Genomic DNA, 21323 nt, shown 5'->3' on the forward strand with positions numbered 1-21323 from the left:
ATTAAGTTCCATATACCGCATGGCCAGCTTTTTAAAAAATCTACATCAGAAAGTATCTATTCTAAAGGGCTATCTATTCACTGGAATGGTTACCTTCAGGATAGCAAACTCAAAGGGCATTAGGCTGAGTAATAAGAATATTTTTGACAACGGGACTCGACGTGCATAACTGTTACACGATTCATCTCCTTCGGGTCTCCATGTTTTTCTGCTAAGTGGGTTGCTCCCCGTGGATCTATACAGTGGGGATAGCAAAGGGTCATACAAGAGGTATTTTAAAGCACTCTGGTTTCATAGTGTGTGCTTGATGGACAGAATTAAATGTATTCCTCCAGCTGTTCAAGAATGAGGGCAGGAGGGGTAGATAAAAGGAGAAATGAAGGCAAGGCAGAATCAGATCCCAATAAATGCTGCAAACTTAGTCGACCTGTGCCTCGAATCCTTTTCCTTATCTCCAATTTATAATTCCATCAAAAAATCCCTATATTTTCTCCTTAGTCCCAACCCATTCCAGCCCAGCCACCAAAGGGGTAGGATTCCACATACTGTCATGAATTTACACACACGCACGCACACACACACACACATCTATGCTGAGCCTTTGGTGCCATTGAAGAGAATTTAAGCATTTTAAGATGAAGAACTAAACTTACATTATCTGAGGTATGGTAAAAAAAAGATAATAAAAATTAAAAGTGCAACGAATAAGAAAAATGAAAAAAATCCACATGTTACAAATGGGCTATAAACACATTTATATTCATAAACTGCATTCAAATGGTTATGTCATATTAATTAAAATAATAAAAGTAAGAAAATACGCTCAATGCAGAGGTACCTTTTTTAAAAACAAAAAACAAAAGTTAATAAAATATTTTATCTGCATCAAAATATTCTTTGGAAACCAAAAATAAAAATGTATCGTGTATGTTCTTTCAGGTTGATCTGTAAAATTCAGAAAAATACATAGTCGTGCTGTTTAACTTTCTGAAAATACCAAGTATGCACTAAGCATAAAGCAAAAGGCTTTCCATCTTCCAGAACTGAAGCCGTGTGCTCCCCATATTGGACAAAGAATTCCAGTTCAGTTCCTATCAGAAAACAGCCGTGTTTCAGTCGCACTGAAACCCGTGACCTGACTTCAAGACAGTGTAGAGGAGGTGGAGCTGGGTCCAAACGTTCTTTCTCCGAGTGTAAAGACACCCCCGGAAGCTCCTGAGGGGAAGGCATGGTTTCTCCCAAGGCCAAGATGAAGATTATCCAAAGCGAAACTTTAGTCTGTATTTCACGGTGTTGGGACTCTTCCGAGGGGCGGACACGGGAAGCTTTGGCTTGACTGGACTGGGTGGCTTTTTCTTCTCAGGAACAGTAACTGTGAAAGAAAGTTCTGGCTGCTCTAGCTGCTTGAATCTTGGCAGAAAGTGGGTGGAGACGTGCTGGGGTTTGACCCGGGGGCTGCAGCCCCGCTTGGCCTTCCCTCTCTTATTGAGGGCCACGTACCACTCCCGGCCCGCTGGCTCAGTTCTGTGTATTGCTGAGGCATAGGTATTATAGCTGTTTTCTTGAAATCGCTCCCTGAACTTGCAATCATCTGTAAATTTGGCCTGGGGGAGAAAAGAAGAAGAAATTTAAGTAGTAATATTTTCAGCATGCAATAAAATGAGGTCCTTATACTGTAAAGAAAAACCAAGAATTCCGTTGACAGAAGCCTTCCTCCCCCATTCTCTTTTGTAAAGACGCCTTTGCTTCTTTTAAAAGGTTGCTTTAAACTACTATTTTCTTTCTATCTTCCTATTTTATTCATCTTTATAATGCTGATTTCGGTTTACTATGCACTTAGCGAAGTCATATCAATGTATATAAAAAGGATAACAAGAACTCTTAATATATTGAAATTCTGTTTTGGTTTTTAAATTACTTTGAGATTGGCAGTAAAAAAGTTAACTTTTAATATTTTAAGATTTTTCTCCCCTCTTAAGCCTTCAAGAAAATAAATAGAACTGAATTACTAAGGAACAATTGCCTGGTAAAACATGAATTCATGTTCAGAGAAATGGAGTCATATTATTCCTTTGAAACAAGAATACATTTTTTCAATGTTATCAGTGTGATTCATGGTGCTGAGAGAGGGGTAGCATATGGCCCTATTAATATTGCATGTGTTAGAGTTCTTTAGGAAAAAATATATCTTCACACAGTGATACAGGAGAGAATATTTGATGCCAAGAAGAAAAAATTACTTTTGGAGTCACTAGCAATACTTCATCCAGACTCTCTCTCTCCCTCTGCAGACACAGACACACACCGACACACACCGACACACACACACACACACACAATGTCTGCCCTTGAAATGTTCCCAGAATAGTGGAAAAAGGAGACAAGTAAATGTCCATCGCAGTGCAGCTTGATACGGGGACTTAGGACAGTGCTATGCAGGGGGTACAATGTTAGCATAGAGGAAGGGAATCTAAGAGGATGGGGGTGGCTGGGCAGAGGGCAGGAAAGTCTTCCTAGAAAAGGTGACATTTGAGCTAGTCTTCACGTACAACAAGATATTAGTAAGGCAAGTGACATGAGAAAGGGTTCTCAGAGGGGGAAGTGTGTCCACAGGTCAGCATGACACTACTGTAGGGAGTAACTTCCATATAGGATGTGTGGTAGAAGGAAGAAGACATACGGCTGGCAAAGTTGGCCAGGAGGAGCCCTGAAGATGCTTAGTTTGCCATGCTTGTATTGCTGGTGATTTTCTGTTTACTGTGTACTTAGTGAAATAATATCAATGTTCATAAAAATAACAGGAACTCAATATATTTAAATTCTGTTACTACTTTTAAATTACTTTGAAATTTGCAGTTAAAGAATTAACTTTTAACAGAACATTTTGTTAAGGAATTAAAGGAAAATGTATGAGGGAAGAGCACGAGCATAGGTCAGACCTGCGATCAAATACCAATCCTGCCAATCGAGGTCTTAGCTTTAGGCTCCTTGCCCACAATCCTTATCCATAGGGCTATTGTAAATACCAAAATATTTTTCTAGGGGAAAGATGGACAGCTTTCATCAAATGCAAAAGATGCCAAAAGTCCCAAAGAATAAGAATTCCTATCCTAGACCAGACCACCACATTTCACAATATCGGGGAGCACCATTATCTAGAATTCCTATTTTTGCGAATACTAAATATGTTGATGTCTATAGAGAAAAGCACTAAATATTTATGAGATATCTTTTTCATATCAGACCAAGAGGTATTATACTGGAAATAAGAGTTGTTTTTTATTTCCTTGCTTTTTCTAATAATGCCAAGCTGTTCTCTGCACAACACTGCCATCTGAAAGTTGGAACGCTGCTAGGCAATGTTCTACGTAGATCTACTGTTGATGGTCACATAAATTTTTTGACTTGTGCAAAGTGCTGACAACACTGTTCAATCAATAAAGCTCTTTATTTGAAGGCTATGAGGTTATATATCTTGAACTTCCGCAAGTCTACTGGTGATTCCCAGGATTTGATCTCTAGCAGCTGGAAATAGGTGTTCTAAAGAACCACCATCTATGGCATTCCTTCATCCTGTCATACCCCACCAGCCTATGTCTAGGCCAAGGGCACTGTGCTGACATCAGTATAGAGGAGTATACATTTACTGTTCCTATTTTTTATTAAAAAGACTTTCTTACAAGTCAAACGTAGATTTTTTTTTATAGTTGGTTGGCTTTTAAAAGGACTTAAGTGCTCTCCCATTTCATTAGATAATCCTAAAGTTTTATTTTAAAATAAAAGCGATAGCCATCTGTAATATTTTCTGCTACATAAAAGGATAAGCATTTTAGAAAGGTAGATGGGGCTTCATCAAAGAGAATAGCAGGTATATTCACCCTGCCTCATATTTTTTTCTTCAAATGTACTTGAAAAACAATTTTAAAAATATATACATTATACCTTGACCTGACTTCTACTCCTGTTTGGCAAAAATCCATTTTCCTGAAAAAGGATAGCAGTGATTGTGTTATTCAATTGTGACAGGTTTTTTAAGTGTACCACATTATTTAACCTTTTCTTTACTCTCTCTCTTTCTTTCTCTCTCTCTCTCTCTCTCTCTCTCTCTCACACACACACACACACACACACACACACACACACACACACACCATGGTGAATATAAACCTATAGCAATTCCATCCTAGAGTCTTCCTATGGGTGAAAGCCCACCACTCCACCTGCTAAAATTATTCCATCTAAAACCTTTCTCTTTTCCTCCTTCAGATTCATGTTCTTAAGCTCTTTCTTAAGAGGAAAGAAGGCTGTTGGGGTTCTAGATTTTTCGAGGGTCACCTAACTGTCACCTGAGGCTGGGGTGCCCAGAACCTGAGGCCCCACACACCACATGAAGCCCGGCAACCTTTCCAGCTCCCACAATAGACAACATCGGGCGCATGCAGGGTGGTATGGCCGTAGACACAGCTCCCACATTAGAATAGAAACAAAGGCAGTCAGACTGTTTGGCTTTCTTAATTGACTTCTAAATTAATGTTTTGTCTGAAAAATTCTTCCAGCTGTGATGGTGGAACAGAACCATTTGAAACAAACGTTTCAGTGAATTTTTCATCAGGAGATCTAGTTTCTTAGGGAATGACTGCGCCTGTCACTATTCCTGGTCCTGTTCAGACAAGATGGTGACCCTAAGCAATGAATTTCTGTCCCTAATATCACGCCTGAACTGTTTTTATAGCAGACAGTCAGTAAGCAATACAGGTCTTAGCACAGGTATTTAAAGACATATACATTTACCATTACACAGTTTCACATGATAAATTTTCCAGGCTACTTTTAATTTTTAGAATCTCCTTTGAATTATAAGAAGTCCTTTGGCAAAACACATACTTTTTAAATAAGAGAACTACATTATTTTCCTAGAAAAAGTGAAGTTGCCATAAAGACTTTTTCTACGGTTAAGGTGTAAAGTAGAGAGGTAAATGAAATTTCAAATAAGCTACTGAACCCAGGACCCCCATCACCGCATCATGCTAGCACCATCGGGCATTATAAGACCAAACACTAAAATGTTCCTAAAAGAACCCATATCTTTGCTTCAAATTCATTTTTTACGAGTCTATTCAACAGATGCTTATTGACTACATATCACATGTCAGGCACTGTGCTAGTTGCCACTTTTACAATGAGAAACAATACAGACATGGTCCTGTCCATGCTCTTTGTTGAGTTACATTGTATGTTTTTCTCCCTAACTTCTCCTTGATCTTGCAAGTGTAAAAACAAGTTAACATTCAACAAATCATAATTGCAAAATTAAAATGAAATGTTCAACTAATTTTTATGCAATTTAATATAGTTCTAATGTAATTTAATATAGTCCTAATGGACAAAACAAATGAAACTTAAACAAATGAAACTATTTTTTCCTTGGATAGCCTAATTCTTCAGAGGAAGAGAAAGAGTGTAATTAAGGAAAACAAGAAATTTTGGATTAGAAGGACGCTGTGCCTTGATTCTACTCATCTTTTCCCACAGAGAGAACACACAATGGATGTTTAGAAAAAGATCAAATTCAGTTCAAAGAACATAAAACTTTGATTAACTGGGATATTTTAGAAAAGACTAATTCTGCTTAATTGAAATTTGAGGGTCAAGGAAGTCAAACAGAAAATTCCTTCTGAAACATTATTTTTTAAAAGCTTTCTAAAACCTCTTAATGTAGTTTTGTTCCTTCGCAAATATCCTGTTGTATGATGCTTAAGGATCTTGCAGTGAAAAAGTTGAGGCCACGCAAACAAACACCAATTCTCACTTCATGCAACAACAGGACATATGCAGTATATGGAAGGGGGATGGAGGAAGGAGTGAATTTGGACCAATAGCAGTATAATCCTTGTAGTTTGTGGGATATTTAATCAATTTTAGTTCTTTATTTCACTTTGTTTTCTTTTTTTTAAGGTTTTTCTTTTCTTTTTTTTTTTTTTAAGATTTTATTTATTTATTTGACAGAGAGAGAGACAGCCAGCGAGAGAGGGAACACAGGCAGGAGGAGTGGGAGAGGAAGAAGCAGGCTCCCAGCGTAGGCCTGATGTGGGGCTCGATCCCAGGACTCTGGGATCACGCCCTGAGCCGAAGGCAGAGGCTTAACGACTGAGCCACCCAGGCACCCCTCACTTTGTTTTCTTTAATTTGCCTCCCTCTTTTGAAAAACCTTGTGAAGAAATAATTAACCAAATATAAATAATTAGAATGTTATCGTGCACTGTAATATTATTAAATAATTAAAATATTATTACAGACTGTAATAAAAACAATTATAAACTAAATTGTACTTTAAGCAAAGTTCCCTTACTGCATGCATCCCTGCTTCTGGTCCCCCTACCTCCTTTTAGTGCTCCTTGGGTCCCATTCCTATTCCCACATATGGGGCTGCCCTGGCCAGGTGCCCTTAGCCTGTTTTGTGTGGTTGTGCTGAATGTTCCCTGACCAAAGGCACCACCATTGCTGGTGATGAAAGGTTAAAAGGCAGACCCTGTTCCAATTGCTTCAATGCGGAGCACCCCAGTGCATGGCGGCATGCACCCAAAGGGTTGCCTTTTACTCTTGACTACAAAGGTTTCTTATAGGTCAGCTGCAGCCATACTGTGCTATCTCCAGGGCATAGCCTACTTCCTGCTTGGCACTGAACATCTGTCGTTTCTGTATCTCAGTTCTTCATCCTGAGTGACCAAGGGAATATACAAGTTGGATGTGATAATAAACCAACCTGAGGTAATGTAACGAAGGTTACTGACCACGGGGCTTCTCCCCCTCCAAACTTTACGAATTGACTTAAAATTACTCCGGGAGCCAGTTCAAAATGCATATTCACCAGGCCCTATCTCCAGAGGTTGTGTTTTAGTAAATCTAAGGTGAGACTCTGAAATTGCATCATTAACCAGCATCCCGTGTGATCTGATGCAGGTGAGGTAAGAGTTTTCTCTCTGATGCTCTTAATAACTCAAAAAGCTGGGCTATCGAGGGCTCCTATGTGTCAGGGGCTTTACATCTCTTATTTCATCCTCACAATAATCCCGTGACGAGCAGGGTGCTATTATCTAATTCTCCAGTCAGAGAAGTAAAGAAAACAACACACTAAAGCCCCACGTTTACAAAGTGCCAGGATAGGCACCTGTGACTTCAAGCTCCAATCTTCTGACTCCTAGATTCCAGCTCCTTCACACCACACAAACCCGAGGGCATCTCCTAGACTTCCATCTAATCCTACCTGTCTTGAAGTTGCTCCATGTTAAAATACTGATGAAAAACAACGCCATTCCCCAAACCATTGGAGAAATAGAACACAGTCTCTCACTTTTGGCTGAAATGGATCTCTGAAGCTACAAGTCAACTCATCACACCCAGATTTCCTCAATAAAAGAGGCTCTCTAGGTAGATTCACATAGTGTGAAATTAAGAGAAAACTGGCATTTACTGCAAAGACAGCGCCCTGAGCCCATTTTTTGAGCCTTAATTACTGGACATTTGGTTTTACTATGTAAATTGAAAGCCCTTAGAGGGCAAGGGGAGTTCTTCTATTCAAATGCCTTTATAGAGCTCATGGTCTTGACTGGGAGAGTGGGGTGCTTAATAGGTTATTTTTTTATGATGATGGAACTATTGCTCAAGCCTCCATTTCCCCTTTCAGTAAACATGCCGAGCTCTTGGGGCTGCTGGCTCCTCCTCACACTGCCCCCAGCACAGGAAGTCCAGTCCAGACTCCCATCCTGGGCAAGCCAGCTGGCACCCTCCGAAACCAGGAAAGGAAGACTTTCTAGTCCTTGCTTAGGGCTGATCAAGCACACATTCCATGCCTATTTCGTAAACTCTGCAATTAGCTTTCCTTCCAAACATGATCCCCTAAAACCCTGAGAAACAAAAATAATTCTACCACATGCTTCTCTCTGGACCTTTAAAATAAGCTAAAATGTTTCTTCCCCAATAGGCAATGCGCTATCATGCGTACTTTACAAAAAGCCTGAAAAAAACATGATAACCGTCTTTTCCAGGATTTCCGTTTTTTTTAGGGAAAAAACAAGATGCAACAGGGCTCTAAAAGAATTATGAGATTATGATTGCAAGAAATCCTTGTCTCTTAAGAGCTTGAGCCTGAGAATTTTGCTTTCAAATTTGGTTCTTGGAAAAAAGGAAAACTCTGGAGATAAGGGGTTCCTGGGGGCACAAAAAATTTGGACCTAAAGAGAAAAAGGTCAATGATAAATAGGATTGGGGCTGGTCTAAATATCTGAGGGGTCACAGCTGCCTGACCCCCAAATCAGAAAGTCTTCTTCTATGAGAGGAGGCAGGGTCATCACACAGCTGCCTGACAGCAAATTAAGGAAGATCTTTTTTAAGTTCAATGCTGAATACTGGGCGCCTGGGTGGCTCAGTCGGTTAAGTGTCTGCCTTCAGCTCAGGTCATGATCCCAGGGTGGAGTCCCACACCTGGCTCCCTGCTCAGCATGGAGTCTGCTTCTCCCTCTACCCCTCCCCACTGCTTGTGCGCTTGCACGTACTCTCTCTTGCAAATAAACAAACTAAAAAAAAAAATCTTTAAAAAATAAATGCTGAATACTTTCCAGGCGCTATTCTAAGTCTTTTGTATGTATTATTTCATTTAAACTGCTCAACTATCACAATAGATTGTTACTGTAGTTTTCCTCTTTTTACAGCTGATAAAACCAAGGAAGAGAAAGATAAGGTAAAATGACTAGGTTTAATTTAACTAGAATGATACAATCTAACTGTGTTGGTAACCACCACACTCAAGGTCTCTCACTCCTACATCTGGACCCATCTCAGATAAACCAGAATGGTTCTCTATGGGGATTTCGATAGCGATAACAAACCTGAGGAATGAGCAGGAACAGAGTGAGGAAGGAACAGGAACAGACAAGCAGGCAGAGAGACAGACAGAAAGGGAAGTGAGCTCATTTCCACAGGTACCTCAGCCTGGAATGAGTTGAGAGTAGAGGTCACAGCGAAGACTCTGACTAACCCTCGTGGCTCTTTGGGAGGCAGACATCTACTCCCACTCTCAATGACTCCCAGCGTATCTTGAGAAGGAGAAGAGCGTACACCTTCATCCTTGTAAAGAATGCTGAAAAAACCTGCGTGGTAGGAATCTGGCTGCACTGTTTATTTGGAGTGTACTGGTAAAGATTTTAAGGAGAGCTGCATGTAGGTTGCAACGAGTATGCAGGTTGAATAAGTGCAGGAAGAAGTGCCTGCAGAGATCATTGACGATCAAACAAAATTTCTCTTACAGAATTAACAAACTTAGTGCAAGAAAACCATCAGCACAAATGTCGCCTAAGTGTAACCCATTCTGGGCTCTTATTTCTGCCTGCCATCTTTGTGTCTGCTGATAATGAAGCATTTTCTAAATGAAAAATTTCAGCGAACAAAACAGAGCTCTCTTCTGCTTTGAAAGTTCATCTGGAGAGGCACTCCCTATGCAACACATCATCACATCGAAGGACCAACCTGTGTAAAACTCTGTGATAAGTTCTGTGGTGAACACATGCCCTCTGCTTCTCTAGACTTTAAAGTCAAGTGCTAGAGACACAGAAATAGATGGGGGAAAAAGAATCCAAACAGAGCTTGGGTAAGGGGGTGCACAGCACAAACAAACTCTTGTAAGATGCACCACAATATTTATTCTTTAACATGTAATATGAAAATATTATTAAACTATGCAATTATTAATTCCTATAAAACAGTAGGTGAAAACAATGTAATTGGTTCCAAACAAAACCTAGCATCTTCTTCCAACTAGCTTTTACCTACAAAGCATTACAGCACTTACAGAAAAAGAATTTTAAAAGGATGGTTCTGGTTCAATTACTTGTTAACTGTGTTAACTTAGGAAATGATTTAACATCTCTAAGACTCTTTCCTCATCTAATCATGTAATGCGATAATGTGAGTAAAAGAGTTTTTAAAGAACTATGCAAATACATTGGCTGTGCCTAGCAACTAATTTTTAATATTCTAATTGTTACTGTACAACTAAGTTGAAAATCTACAATTATCCATGAATATTTCTCAACACAGTATGGGAATTACTTTCCCCAGAATTATATGAATGCTTTACATTTTTGGTTCATATTTACTTTATAGATAAAACCCTGAAAGTGCTCTATTAAATTTTTTCCAGTTTTGTTGAGATATAATGTATATATAACATTTGTAAGTTTAAAATGTACACGATATATAAATATAACTATATATATAGCAAAATGATTATAAAGCACTCTTTAAATGTCTCTGCCCAGTTATTAATTAAATGGAGCTCATGAATTACACATTTAATCCTAAAGATATAAAGGTTTTTAGCCTTTTTAGTGACAATGCAATTTTGTGAAAATCAAAACTAAATCAAATAATTATATCTAAAGTTACAAGAACAATTTTTCAATGTGTTTAACTAGAAAAAAACAAGAAAGAAACCATCTGGGCATAAAACTGATAATTGCAAGGATTAATACTTTTCCTAAATTCAACTTCCTTAAAAATCAATCACTTAATAATTTAATTAGGTTTCCATCTAGAGAAAAAGTGCTAATAAAAGCTCAGAGAAGAGAAAGTGGGCTTGGACAATTGGTTTAAAAAGAATCCACATAATCGTAGGGCTTAATTTTTTATCTACAATTCAGCTCAAAGTCATTAGAATGACTTTTATATCAAAGAGCTTCAGTGAGTGACAAGAGCAAGACTTGCTTTGTACTGTTTAAAAGTCATTATTCCATGAAATAACTTTAGCCTGCCAAGATGAGAAAGAATAACAGATGCTGTTTTTACATTATCTGCATGATTTCAGCCAGCCATCCTTAGACATTTGGGTCAAATTTCTGGAAATTTGTTACTTGCATTTGACAGGAGAATCATATAGCCTCACCTCTCGGTGTGACCTTTCTAATTGGCATCCATTTGTAATACTTTGAGTTGCGTGGCAATTATCCTTAAGCTGGCCCAAGTTTAGTCTATTTTTTCCATGTACTAGAGCATAAATCAGAACGATTTAAAAGTTAAGGTGCTCACCCCAAACAAACCAATATGAGAAAGTTTCTTTACATGCACTGCATTTTATTATGATGCTTAGATTCTGAAAGTGTTTCAATTTTTTACAAACTTAAAGTAGACTGGGGAAAAAGCTATTGTGCTCAGATGTGTTTGATCATTGTCTTCTATTCTGCATGTGGATTTTTAAAAATCAAATATTATTTTTTTGATAAAATGGCAGGTCCTACTTGTGCACAGTGATGCAAAACTTTGCCCCTTAAAATAAATAATCAAACAGCAATTACTTTATGAAAACTGTATTATAGCCTGCTAGATTACAATAACCACTCAGAAGGTGAAGTAGGTAAATCTTTTCATAATTCTTGTAATCGATGATTAAAGAGCTTAGCAAAAGTTTGGCATTTATCTCAATCAACTGAGATTTCAGTATCTATTATATCTAGATTACTGTATAATAATAGATAGTATTTATTGAGCACTTACAATGTACCTAATGCTGCTTTAAAACTTTTAAATGTATTATCTCATTTAATCCTCAAGTAAGTATAAAGATAGCTTGAATTCTGCTACCCCCTCCAGGAGGTATTAACAAGTCACCTTTAGAAAAAGGAAAATTGAAATTCTTACACATTGAAACAAGTGAAACTCTCAATGAATTTTTTCAAGATCTGTAAGCAAAAAATCATAAATAGCAAGTTTCAATTGATTACCATCCTAATTAAAAGTTCCTATATACTTCAAAAACCAGAAAAGTGGTATTTCTTCAATTCATTTAGTAAAAATTAAAGAAAGTAAGTACTATTATTAAATAATAATTTCTTTGTAAAAATGATATAATGTGACAAATCTTAGTATGCTGCAGAAAAAGCATAAATCACTTTTAAGTGCTGGGCATACAAGCTAGACATATTTTATTATCTTTAAAATGTTTTAATGCTTCCCAAGTAGTGAACATTTTCAGAAAAAAACATAGAAATCTATAATTTGTAAATTTATTACAAAACATAGAAGTGACTAGAAGAAATTTTTGAGTGCAAAATTAGTCTTTGTAATTTAAGAAGTATTGTTTTTGACGCAACAAAAATACAAAATGAGAGTCCTCAAATGGATAAATTAAATTTCTCTGAGAAAGGTCAAAACCTTCTCATTATTGGTTTCTCTCCATACTTACTGATGTGAGAATACGTTACATTACTTAGACCTAATTTTTGACATCATGAATAGCTTGTAAAGTTGAATAAGAACCTGATCTACTAAATATGCTCACACAAGCACCATAAATTGGACATTTTAACTGTCACATAGTATTATCATTTCCATAGTATTTTCCCTCAGACCAATTTTAAGAGATGAATAATAGCAATCACTTTGAGAGTGTTATTTTCTAATACATTCATCCTTAAAATTTTTTTGTGGACTCTATATTATCTTTTCAAGTAAATAAAATATATAAATGATTACTTACAAAAACATCTTGGTTAAATGTACATATAATTTTTTTTAAAAAATGATTACGTCCTCTGAGCAAATTGTTCATCTACCAATGTGGAAAATCACTTCATTCCATTCTACAAATGTAAAATCTCCATAACACCTTTAACAAATATAAAGTGGTTCTACTTACACTTGCATGGAGTTTTCCTTTTTTTGACATCGCTAAAAATTTGTTGCTGAAAACTCCTCGTATTCCTACAATCCCCTGAGACACAGCAAATATTTCCAAAATACCTAGGATGACAGAAATCCCAAAATAAAACACAGACTCCTCTATATATCATTGTGAAGAATTAAATTTCTACATAGATGCTTTTCATTCTTTATAGCTGTTATTTTTTTAAAAAAACCAGTATTTAACATCCTCATTTTTCATGACATTCATTATGTTAAAAAAGACAAGCCTAGCACGCAAGCGTTTACTTAAAATAACAAATTTTAAGATTCAAAAATTTAGTTCAGGTTCATTAGTAATTCTTTTTTTTTCTTATAAATAAGTCACTTTTAGTAAACAATGTTTAACAATAGAAGCTTCTCAAGTTGTAAAGGAATTGAAAAGAATTTCTTTAAATTTTTTCAAAATAATTCTCATCCATTGTTTTGTATCAGAGATAATACACTGTTTTTAATATTAAATCTCATAAAGTCTGGCTCAAGCCTAGTATAAACCATTGAAAGCCAGAGACAAATTCTACTTATTTACATGAAATAAATCCCTCTTCTCAAATTATACTAACTATACAAGTACAAATCAATATATCATATTCAATCATTCAGTGAGTAGTTCATTTAGAGACTACACATAAAAAGATGTTGAAAGCATTATAAATAATTTGGGATTATTGGCTCAATGAGTGTTCAATGCATTATGGTTTGAGACATCTTGCATTTTAAATGGCTTTTCTGGCAAAAAAAATTTAATGAGATATTTTATTACATTACTATTTATATTTAGTATTTCATAGTTTGCATTATCAAATCAATGTGCCTCTGTCTCCTGTAATAATTTGAAAGTCCACATCAACTATGTCAAGAGAATCACATACCACAGTTCATAGAGTATTTTAAGAAGATGAAATTCATAGTCTATATATAATTGGGATGCTTGCCTGTTTATCATAAACTCATATATAATGTTATATGAATATGAGAAAAGTGTAGTGCTTTTAGTTAATTGCCTACATCAAATTGCCAAAAAATAGTTGGGGGAGGACAAAATAATATAGTTTCCTAGTGCTAGAAAAAGACCTATCCTAGGAAGAAAGGAAGAGAAGAAGAAAGGATGGGGAAGGGAAGAAAATCTCAACCTTTCAATCTATATTATTCTGACTATACATACTAATTAGGATATCTCAACAGAATTCTGCTGAATAGAGAAATTCACCAGAAATGTTTAAAATAGTAACCTCCCCCTGCAGTATTTGAAGTACATATAAAATTATTCAATTTCCCAAAAAGGCAATACTATGGATACACATATATATAAAATAAATAAATACATATATATGAATATATCAAGCACTTTTTTGCACATTGTGAGCTAATACATAAAACTGTAGCAAATACTGCTGCTTATTTATTCAACTTGATTTCTTAAAAACACTTGATCAGAACGTTCATGGTGGGGGGGAAGGGGTAGCCGAAGAACTGCTGTCTTTGTTATATTTGTTATAAGCATATTTAGTCCAAAGTAAATAAAACCCATCTCCAGGAAACTGCTGCTACCCCTTTATTAGTGGATGTTTCTTGAAAACAAAACAAAAAAAAACCCAAAAAACTATTTGAAAGGAACTACTTTTGCTTTTAGGAAGAAACTCCTAAAGAAACTCTTGTCTCATAAATTATTTTCTTCAAAATGTTTTCAAAATGCTCTTTTCAATAGATTTTGCTGTACGAATTATTTGACTGTGATGCACACTTAAGGGTTTAGGTGCATTACCATTTTGTCAAATCATGACAAAGCACACAGAATGCTTTGCAAAGTTAGAGACAATACACGACAGAATATGCTGTGATAACGTTGTTAATAAAGCGCTAATAGAACATGATAAAAAGTTATATTTCCACCACAATTACAGAATGATATTAAAAACAGCTTTAATGATTTTAGATATTAGGAAGATGGGGGAAGTGATTGTGAATGTTGCATAAATGTGTTAAAAACTAGACATAGAAACATGAGAAATTGTCTCTGTGTGGAATGAGAGAAACAAAAGGGACAATATGGGTTGGTAGAAAAAGACAGTTCGTTGTATGTTTTCTCCCAATTTACTCATGCTTCTACAATGTTAGTGTTTTTATTCCATTCTTTGGAAAATTACTTGGTTTTGTAAATGCAAACCTGTGTGTTAGTGAAAAAAAATACATGGTAGCATAAAAGATAAAATTCTTATTAAATATCTCTGTTTACAGGTTAACATTTGAGAGGTCAAGACAAAGTCTCTATAAATACTTGTTTAATGGGAGCACTGTTTTGCCTTTGCAAACTATAGCTTCGTATTCTATTTTTAGAAAAACCCATTTTGAGTCACTTGTTTCCTAACACACTGTGTGTGCATTCTGTGTATAATGCTATGTAAAATTTGCATCATAACAAATTAGATGGGGAAGATGAAATAACATATGTTAAGGGTTATTATTTTATTATATACTGCTTGGTTTCTTTTCTTGCAAGTTTCAGTGTAAAAATGATATATTGCCTGGGAATGAATGGATTTTATAATTTTTTAAAAAATTATATTTAGTTGAAAGCTTAAAAATGTACTTGCACATATTTTATTCTTTTTAAAATTATGAAGACTGCAGGAAAGATAAAGATGAGATCAGATGAAATAATTACTTTTTCACATAGGCAACTTTGGTATGATCTTCTAAATCATAATGTAATTATGTTGTAATATTGAGAACAGTATTAAGATCATAATTTCCAGTGTAATTTCAACAGTAATTTCACAACGTCCTTTTTACTAGAATGTTGGAGCAGATTCCAAGAGATTTCACAATTATTGATTTTACTATGCCAAATCTCAGCAACGCACTAAAGAATTCTATAGAATATTTTAAACCCACTTGCATTAAATCACACATACATAAATCCCAGAAAACATTTCTCTAAAACTAAATTTTTCTCAATTTCAGTGATTTCCTGACTCTTATTTGAGTCAGTAATAATAAATTTTATGAGAATTTACAATTCGCGTAATGGATGCCAAGATGGTATCCCTAAGCAAAATTGTGGAAGGCCAAGTGTATTTCACATATCAGATAGTCAATGAATGTCTGCTAAACTGGATTGTTTACTTTGACCTTCTCACAACCTCTCTTTCCTTTTTCAGGACACCCCGTGTGCACACATGTATGGACACACGTTTCACTCTCCTGCAATTTTGGCCTTCTGCTTGGGGAGTCAGGCAGGGTAATTATTTCCTGTTAGTGTGCTGGTGACAATGTGTTATCTTTCCTAGGGTGTTAACATGTAAGAGGATCAAAAGAAAAAAGCAGTGCTTAACAGAAAAAACTATTTTCTCTTGGTGGAATTTCGGGGTTGACATCTAAATTGAAGGAGGCAAGAATTTATACACACGTTGTTTAATCCACCTACTTACAAGCATAGGCATGCATTACAAAGTAAGTTTATTTCAGTAAGAAAATATATGTCTAGATTTTTTTACCTTAGTCCTCTCCAGATTTTTTAATACAGCAGGACTCTATTAATGACGGCTGATAAAATCATGTAGACTTTTCCCTTTTCTCTTTTCTTAGTGAATGACTTAATAGACAGATATCCCATGTATTCAGAAGCTTTCAACAGCTCATCTGAAAATCCTCAAAGAAAAATAATTTAAAACTCAAGTTTCTCTACTTGCGTTCACACAGCAACAGATACGCTGCATCATTATCAAATTGGAGTCTCGAAATACCCAGTTTAGCAGTTTTCAGGGATGAAATTAGTAACAAATCTTCCATTTGAGTTTTCCTATTCAGTAGATACAAATTCTGATTTAGCTAGGCTTGGAGGACTATTTAAAAGGCTGACTCTAGTGATGGGTAGTAGGGAGGGCACGTATTGCATGGTGCACTGGGTGTTATACGCAACTAATGAAGCATCAAACTTTACATCGGAATCTGGGGATGTACTGTATGGTGATTAACACAATATAATAAAATTAAATTAAAAAAAATTAAAAATAGAACTACCATAAAAAAATAAAAAATAAAAAAAAAGGCTGACTCTACATGACTCCAAAATTGATAATGAATTTAGAGTTTTAAAAATTAGTAAAATAGTGGGTTTGGTTTAGTCAGAATATATGATTGGAACATTCATATTTTATGTGAACACTTTGGCTTTGTGCAGCCATAGCCTTCAACTTCTGCTCCTTGAATTGATAATTACTTGACTGCCTATTCTTCAATGGCCCAATGTAAGTCAACAGAAGCACTGAAACTAAACTTGAAAGCGTATAAATTAAAGCAAAACCTTTGTTTCTATTCAATAGTTGGATTTTATCATCTGTCTTGTCTTGTCCATCCTTCTTCATCCTTCCCTAGTATCTCTTCAATAACAAGAGTGTATCTGCAATGAGCTTATTTTTTCTGTCTCCAAAACTTGAGATAACTACTGTATAAGAGAAGCTAAGAATATATTTAGGGGTATGCCTTAACTAAATAAATTGTGTTTCAAAATCTATGGCCAGAGTGTACTTCTGATGGTGAAACCAGAAAATATTCACAGTTGGCAGAAATGTTAATATCAAATGATAGTTGTGAAATATACATATATATATTTTATATATATATATGTATATATGCATCTGAGTTTAAAAGAACCTATTAGAGGGCAATTTGATGGCAAAGTTTTTACTCTTTTCTGAAGTAGCATGCAGCAACCAAAGAAATGTAAGTTTTCTATCATTGCTAACTCAAGACAGTAAAATGAGATGATAAGGTCAAACTGTGGTGTATCCTCTACGGTCCTCTTTGGTCCCAGCTCTCAGTGTCTGTTATGAAACTTAAACATCAAATGTTTCCTTATGTACTGTAACCAACAGTCCATGACCAATGCCTTAGTTTATGTACGTGTCAGGAAACCTTCAAGTGCTGCTTTCAAAGAGGTACATGACCACCCAACAATTGGCTGGCTTCTGTTTCTCTTTCACAGCTCTTCAGGGCAGAGGCTTATTTTAAATTTCCAAATTACACACTTTCCCACTAAACATGACATGTTTCATAAATTCTACATCCAGCAGTGGTAGCAAAATCATAGTTAGTAGTATTGGACACTCCAGACATCACAAAGCAGAAAATCACTATGATTGAAACATTTAAGTTACAGTTTTCTCGGTGAGAAAAAAAATCTATGGAAGGCAAAAACAAACTAAAAAATCCCCCAACTCCCAAAAGTAATCAAAATATCAAGCTTAATGGTGTAGATAGCCTATTATGGGTGCATAAATGTATGAATGAATGAATGAGCGAGTGACTGAATGATGGCAAGCCATATGACAGATACAGACTAACCTCTGAAAGGCTATTCTAAACTGGAATGAATTGGGCTAAGTGTTAAATTAAGGAAGTTTTATTTAGGCACTCTTTAGTAAACATCCCTGCTCTTTTTAAGGTATCTTTCAAAGTGGACTTGAAATAAAGTGTACCTTGGAAATAGCGGATATTGGTCAATGCCTCCTTTAGGCGAGTGTATTCTTTGTTGATCTGGTCTCATTTTTCCTTCCTATGTTTTTCTATAACTTCCGCTCTGACAAGGCCTAAGCTGCAAAAATCTTTGTCTTTTCCAAGAGAAGAAGGTGAATATATATGGAATGAGTCTGGTTTTCAGAGATCCCTAGTACACCCAAACCCACCCTAGATACGTTCTTTTATCCCCACTGAGATCCAACCAGCAGCCTGTTGCACGCTAACTTTGGGTCCTCCCTTGGGAACACAGAAGTTATCTCGTGTTGCTGCTATTTTCCTGGATAAACTACAAGAACAGAACAGAAAACGTTTTCCTGTAAAAGAAAGGTGGAAAGATCGCTAGAAGTGGGAATTGAGCTCTGTCTGGTATCTGGTGGGAGCAGAGTTGGGTGGGGGAAAGGAGAAAGGCAAATGGAAATACTGAAGTAAATGTGATTCTCGCTGTCCCTGAAATCTCGGAGAAATCCCCTTCACCCTAAGGACCTTGCCTTTTATCACCAAAGACGGTGAGTTGTTTGGTAAGGGTGAAATGAACCTTAAAACATAGACACAGGCTCCTCCACGGAGCGCGTGGGAGGCCCCGGGGCTCGCAAGGGCACACTCGAAAAGCCCTCTGTCCGGTTCAGGGCTCCAGGCCACCTCAACACGTGTAACACGGCCAGCTGGAGCAGCACAGCTCGCAAAACAAGTCTGGGGCAGGGGCGGGCGTGGACCCGCTGCTCTTCTGGCGCGAACCGCCAGGTCTTCCACACCCAGCCTCCTGAACCCCCGGAGGGAAGCTCGCCAGCCGGCCACCCCACACACACCGCCAACACTGTTTGGGAGGCGGCTGCCAGATTGCCAGCCCCGCTGTGGCGCCCCCGCTCCTCCGGAGCTTGGGTAAATCAGAAGCTCAATGGCCCGTGGGGTTGTTGGTTTGAAACGAGGCAAGTACAGTACACCTGGGAGCTACCAGGCTGACACTCGACAGCCAGGTGACCGTACGCAGCGCAATCTCCTGGCCACGTTCCCGCTCTTCCTGAATATCTTACAGGCCCCGGCTGTGGGTCTATCTGTTGGATTAACCCCTGCTGGATGAGAGATCTGGCCCTACCGAGGAAAAGCCTCAAAGAGATCGCCCTAGTCCCGCACACGCCCCCAAGTCATCTCTCCCCTCCTCTACCTAGAGGCAGTGAGAGGAATCAGAGGAGCGGCAGTGATGGTCTGCAAACGCAGATGGGGTGGAAGGAAAGAGGTGATTGAAAGAGGGAGAGAAGAGAAAGAGCTAAAGAGAAAACTCAGAAAGAAAATGTAAAACTTTGCTTTAAAAAAAATACACAACATGCACCTGTAAGGAATTGAACGTCCTCTGACTTTCTTCCAAAATAAATAACTTTTCCTTAATCGTCCTTGGGGACCAGAGGCTGGTCACTTCCTAACAAGGTGCTGTCGTGGTCTCTACATACTAAACGTTGCTAAACCCAACTCTGAAATAATCATTCAAATGTCCATCACGTATCTTTCTCTAAACGTGTCCAGTTTTCCAGATCACTGTCTTCTTCCAAGCAGGGCATGTCTGGTCTCCCCTAGAATCTAGGTATAGTCTGTATGTATATAATATGCAAATATGTATATACAATAGACAAACACGGATACATATACTATAATACATATTACTCTGGGGTTTATGGTGTCAGTTGGAGGGGCGGCATGTGAGATTTGATTCTTCTAAAAAAATAACTGTTCAGGTATGGGCTAGGAAAAGGGATGCACTTTGATGCCTCTTGAAAAATGCTAGCCTAGTAAACAGAAGCAGAAGGTAAACAGAAACCAAACGAGCAGAAAGAAGATTTTTGTTTCTTCTCCAGGCACAGGCTGCAGGCTCCTCTTTGGGACGCCGGCAAACTGGAAACAATGTCTACCTGTCTTGTGCACCAGCCTCTGGTAGCCTACACCTCAGAAATCGCCATTCCTCATACCCACGAGAGGGGTGCGCGTCTGCGTGCGGTATAGACGCATCTTCGACCAACCCGCCCGGCCGTCTCGAGGGCCAACTGGGTCTCAGCGGCTAGGGTTCCAAAAGGTGCTCCCGGGGGGCTGGGAATAACCGCTGTCCTTCCCGAATCCCCCACCGCCTGCTTAGGACGCGCTTCGCCAGGAGAGCAAGCAACTTACTTAACACATTGGCTTCATGGGAGCCATTGACTTTGCCATCCGGGTAGATCTGCAGATGGAAACCGATGCCCACTCTGCAGTAGAGGCTGCCGGTCCGGCGCCCCGAGGGGCTCCACTGGAAACTGCTCTGCTCCAAGCCGCTCCCTTGGTTGCCCAGAGAAGCCCCGGGGGAGGAGGAGTCGGAGGAAGAGGAAGACGTCGTGCCACTGCTGCTCCCGCTGCTGCTGGCGCCTCCCGGGTTCCGACCGGTGGCAGCGGGTCCGGGTTGCCCTTTGGGGGCGAGGTGCTTCTCCCCGTGAGCCCAGGCGCTGAGGATTAGGTGGCTGAGGAAGAGGAGGAGGAGGAAGGACAAGCTCATTCTTCCAGCCGCGGGGTTTCTAAGTGCATCTTGTAGGGCTGGTTCTGGGCTCCGTAGCCCCCGCGCGGCTGCGTGCCTCTGGCGCTGCCCCCCTCGCCGCACCGGGTGGACATAGCCTCGGGGAAGAGAGGGAGGGAGAGAGAGAGGCCACTCGAACGGATCTCGGCGCTGGTACTGGGATATTTATAACGCCAGTGATCTCACTGCTTGGTGCACGCCTGCGAAGCTTCCCCTCACCCGCCGCTTTGTGTACTCTCTGGCCGGTGCGGGCAGGGAGCCTCGCGGTCCCGGGGGCGGGGGGTGTGGAGGAGGGAGGAGATGGGAGAGAGTGAGTGGGAGGAGAAGCTGGGAGGAGAGGACCTGCACCCCGACGCTGGGCACGCGCAGACCAGGGCCACGCACCCCAGCCGTTCTCACGCGCCACACAGCCACCCTCCCGCTAGAGCCAACGCTGCGCGGAATTCAGCTCCGCGCGAGCGTTTGAGTCCTCCAGGGGCAGTAACCGAGGTGGGGGGTCTAAATGTGGAAGTGAGTTCGCGTCCTCGGCCACCTCCGCTGCACG

At 38.5% G+C, this 21323-nt stretch overlaps 1 protein-coding gene across 2 annotated transcripts; it reads right to left on the minus strand.

The window, feature by feature from the left end:
- Positions 1 to 928: 928 nt before the first annotated feature.
- Positions 929 to 20992, minus strand: FGF5 (fibroblast growth factor 5). 2 transcript variants are annotated; one of them, XM_002912480.4, is made up of 3 exons: positions 20404 to 20992; positions 12686 to 12789; positions 929 to 1604 (listed from the first exon to the last, which is right to left on the minus strand). In XM_002912480.4, the coding sequence occupies exons 1-3, from the start codon at positions 20759 to 20761 to the stop codon at positions 1257 to 1259; spliced, it is 810 nt and encodes a 269-aa protein (XP_002912526.1). In that variant the 5' UTR covers positions 20762 to 20992; the 3' UTR covers positions 929 to 1256. The 2 variants fall into 2 exon arrangements, with proteins under 2 accessions (XP_002912526.1, XP_034527927.1); XM_034672036.1 differs by lacking the exon at positions 12686 to 12789 and having other exon boundaries at positions 1513 to 1604.
- Between the last annotated feature and the right edge of the window lie 331 nt (positions 20993 to 21323).

Source organism: Ailuropoda melanoleuca, chromosome 11 (assembly GCF_002007445.2).
Source record: "Ailuropoda melanoleuca isolate Jingjing chromosome 11, ASM200744v2, whole genome shotgun sequence".
NCBI classification, from domain to species: Eukaryota; Metazoa; Chordata; class Mammalia; order Carnivora; family Ursidae; genus Ailuropoda; species Ailuropoda melanoleuca.

What these genes read in the sequence shown, in the direction of transcription:
- FGF5 (XM_002912480.4), bottom strand. Translation starts at nt 20,761, where the DNA reads ATGAGCTTGTCCTTCCTCCTCCTCCTCTTCCTCAGCCACCTAATCCTC. An exon ending in CCATGAAGCCAATGTGTTAA is followed by an intron (nt 12,790 to 20,403) that starts GTAAGTTGCTTG and finishes CTGTCATCCTAG; the next exon opens with GTATTTTGGAAATATTTGCT. An exon ending in AAGGAAAACTCCATGCAAGT is followed by an intron (nt 1,605 to 12,685) that starts GTAAGTAGAACC and finishes TTTCTCCCCCAG; the next exon opens with GCCAAATTTACAGATGATTG.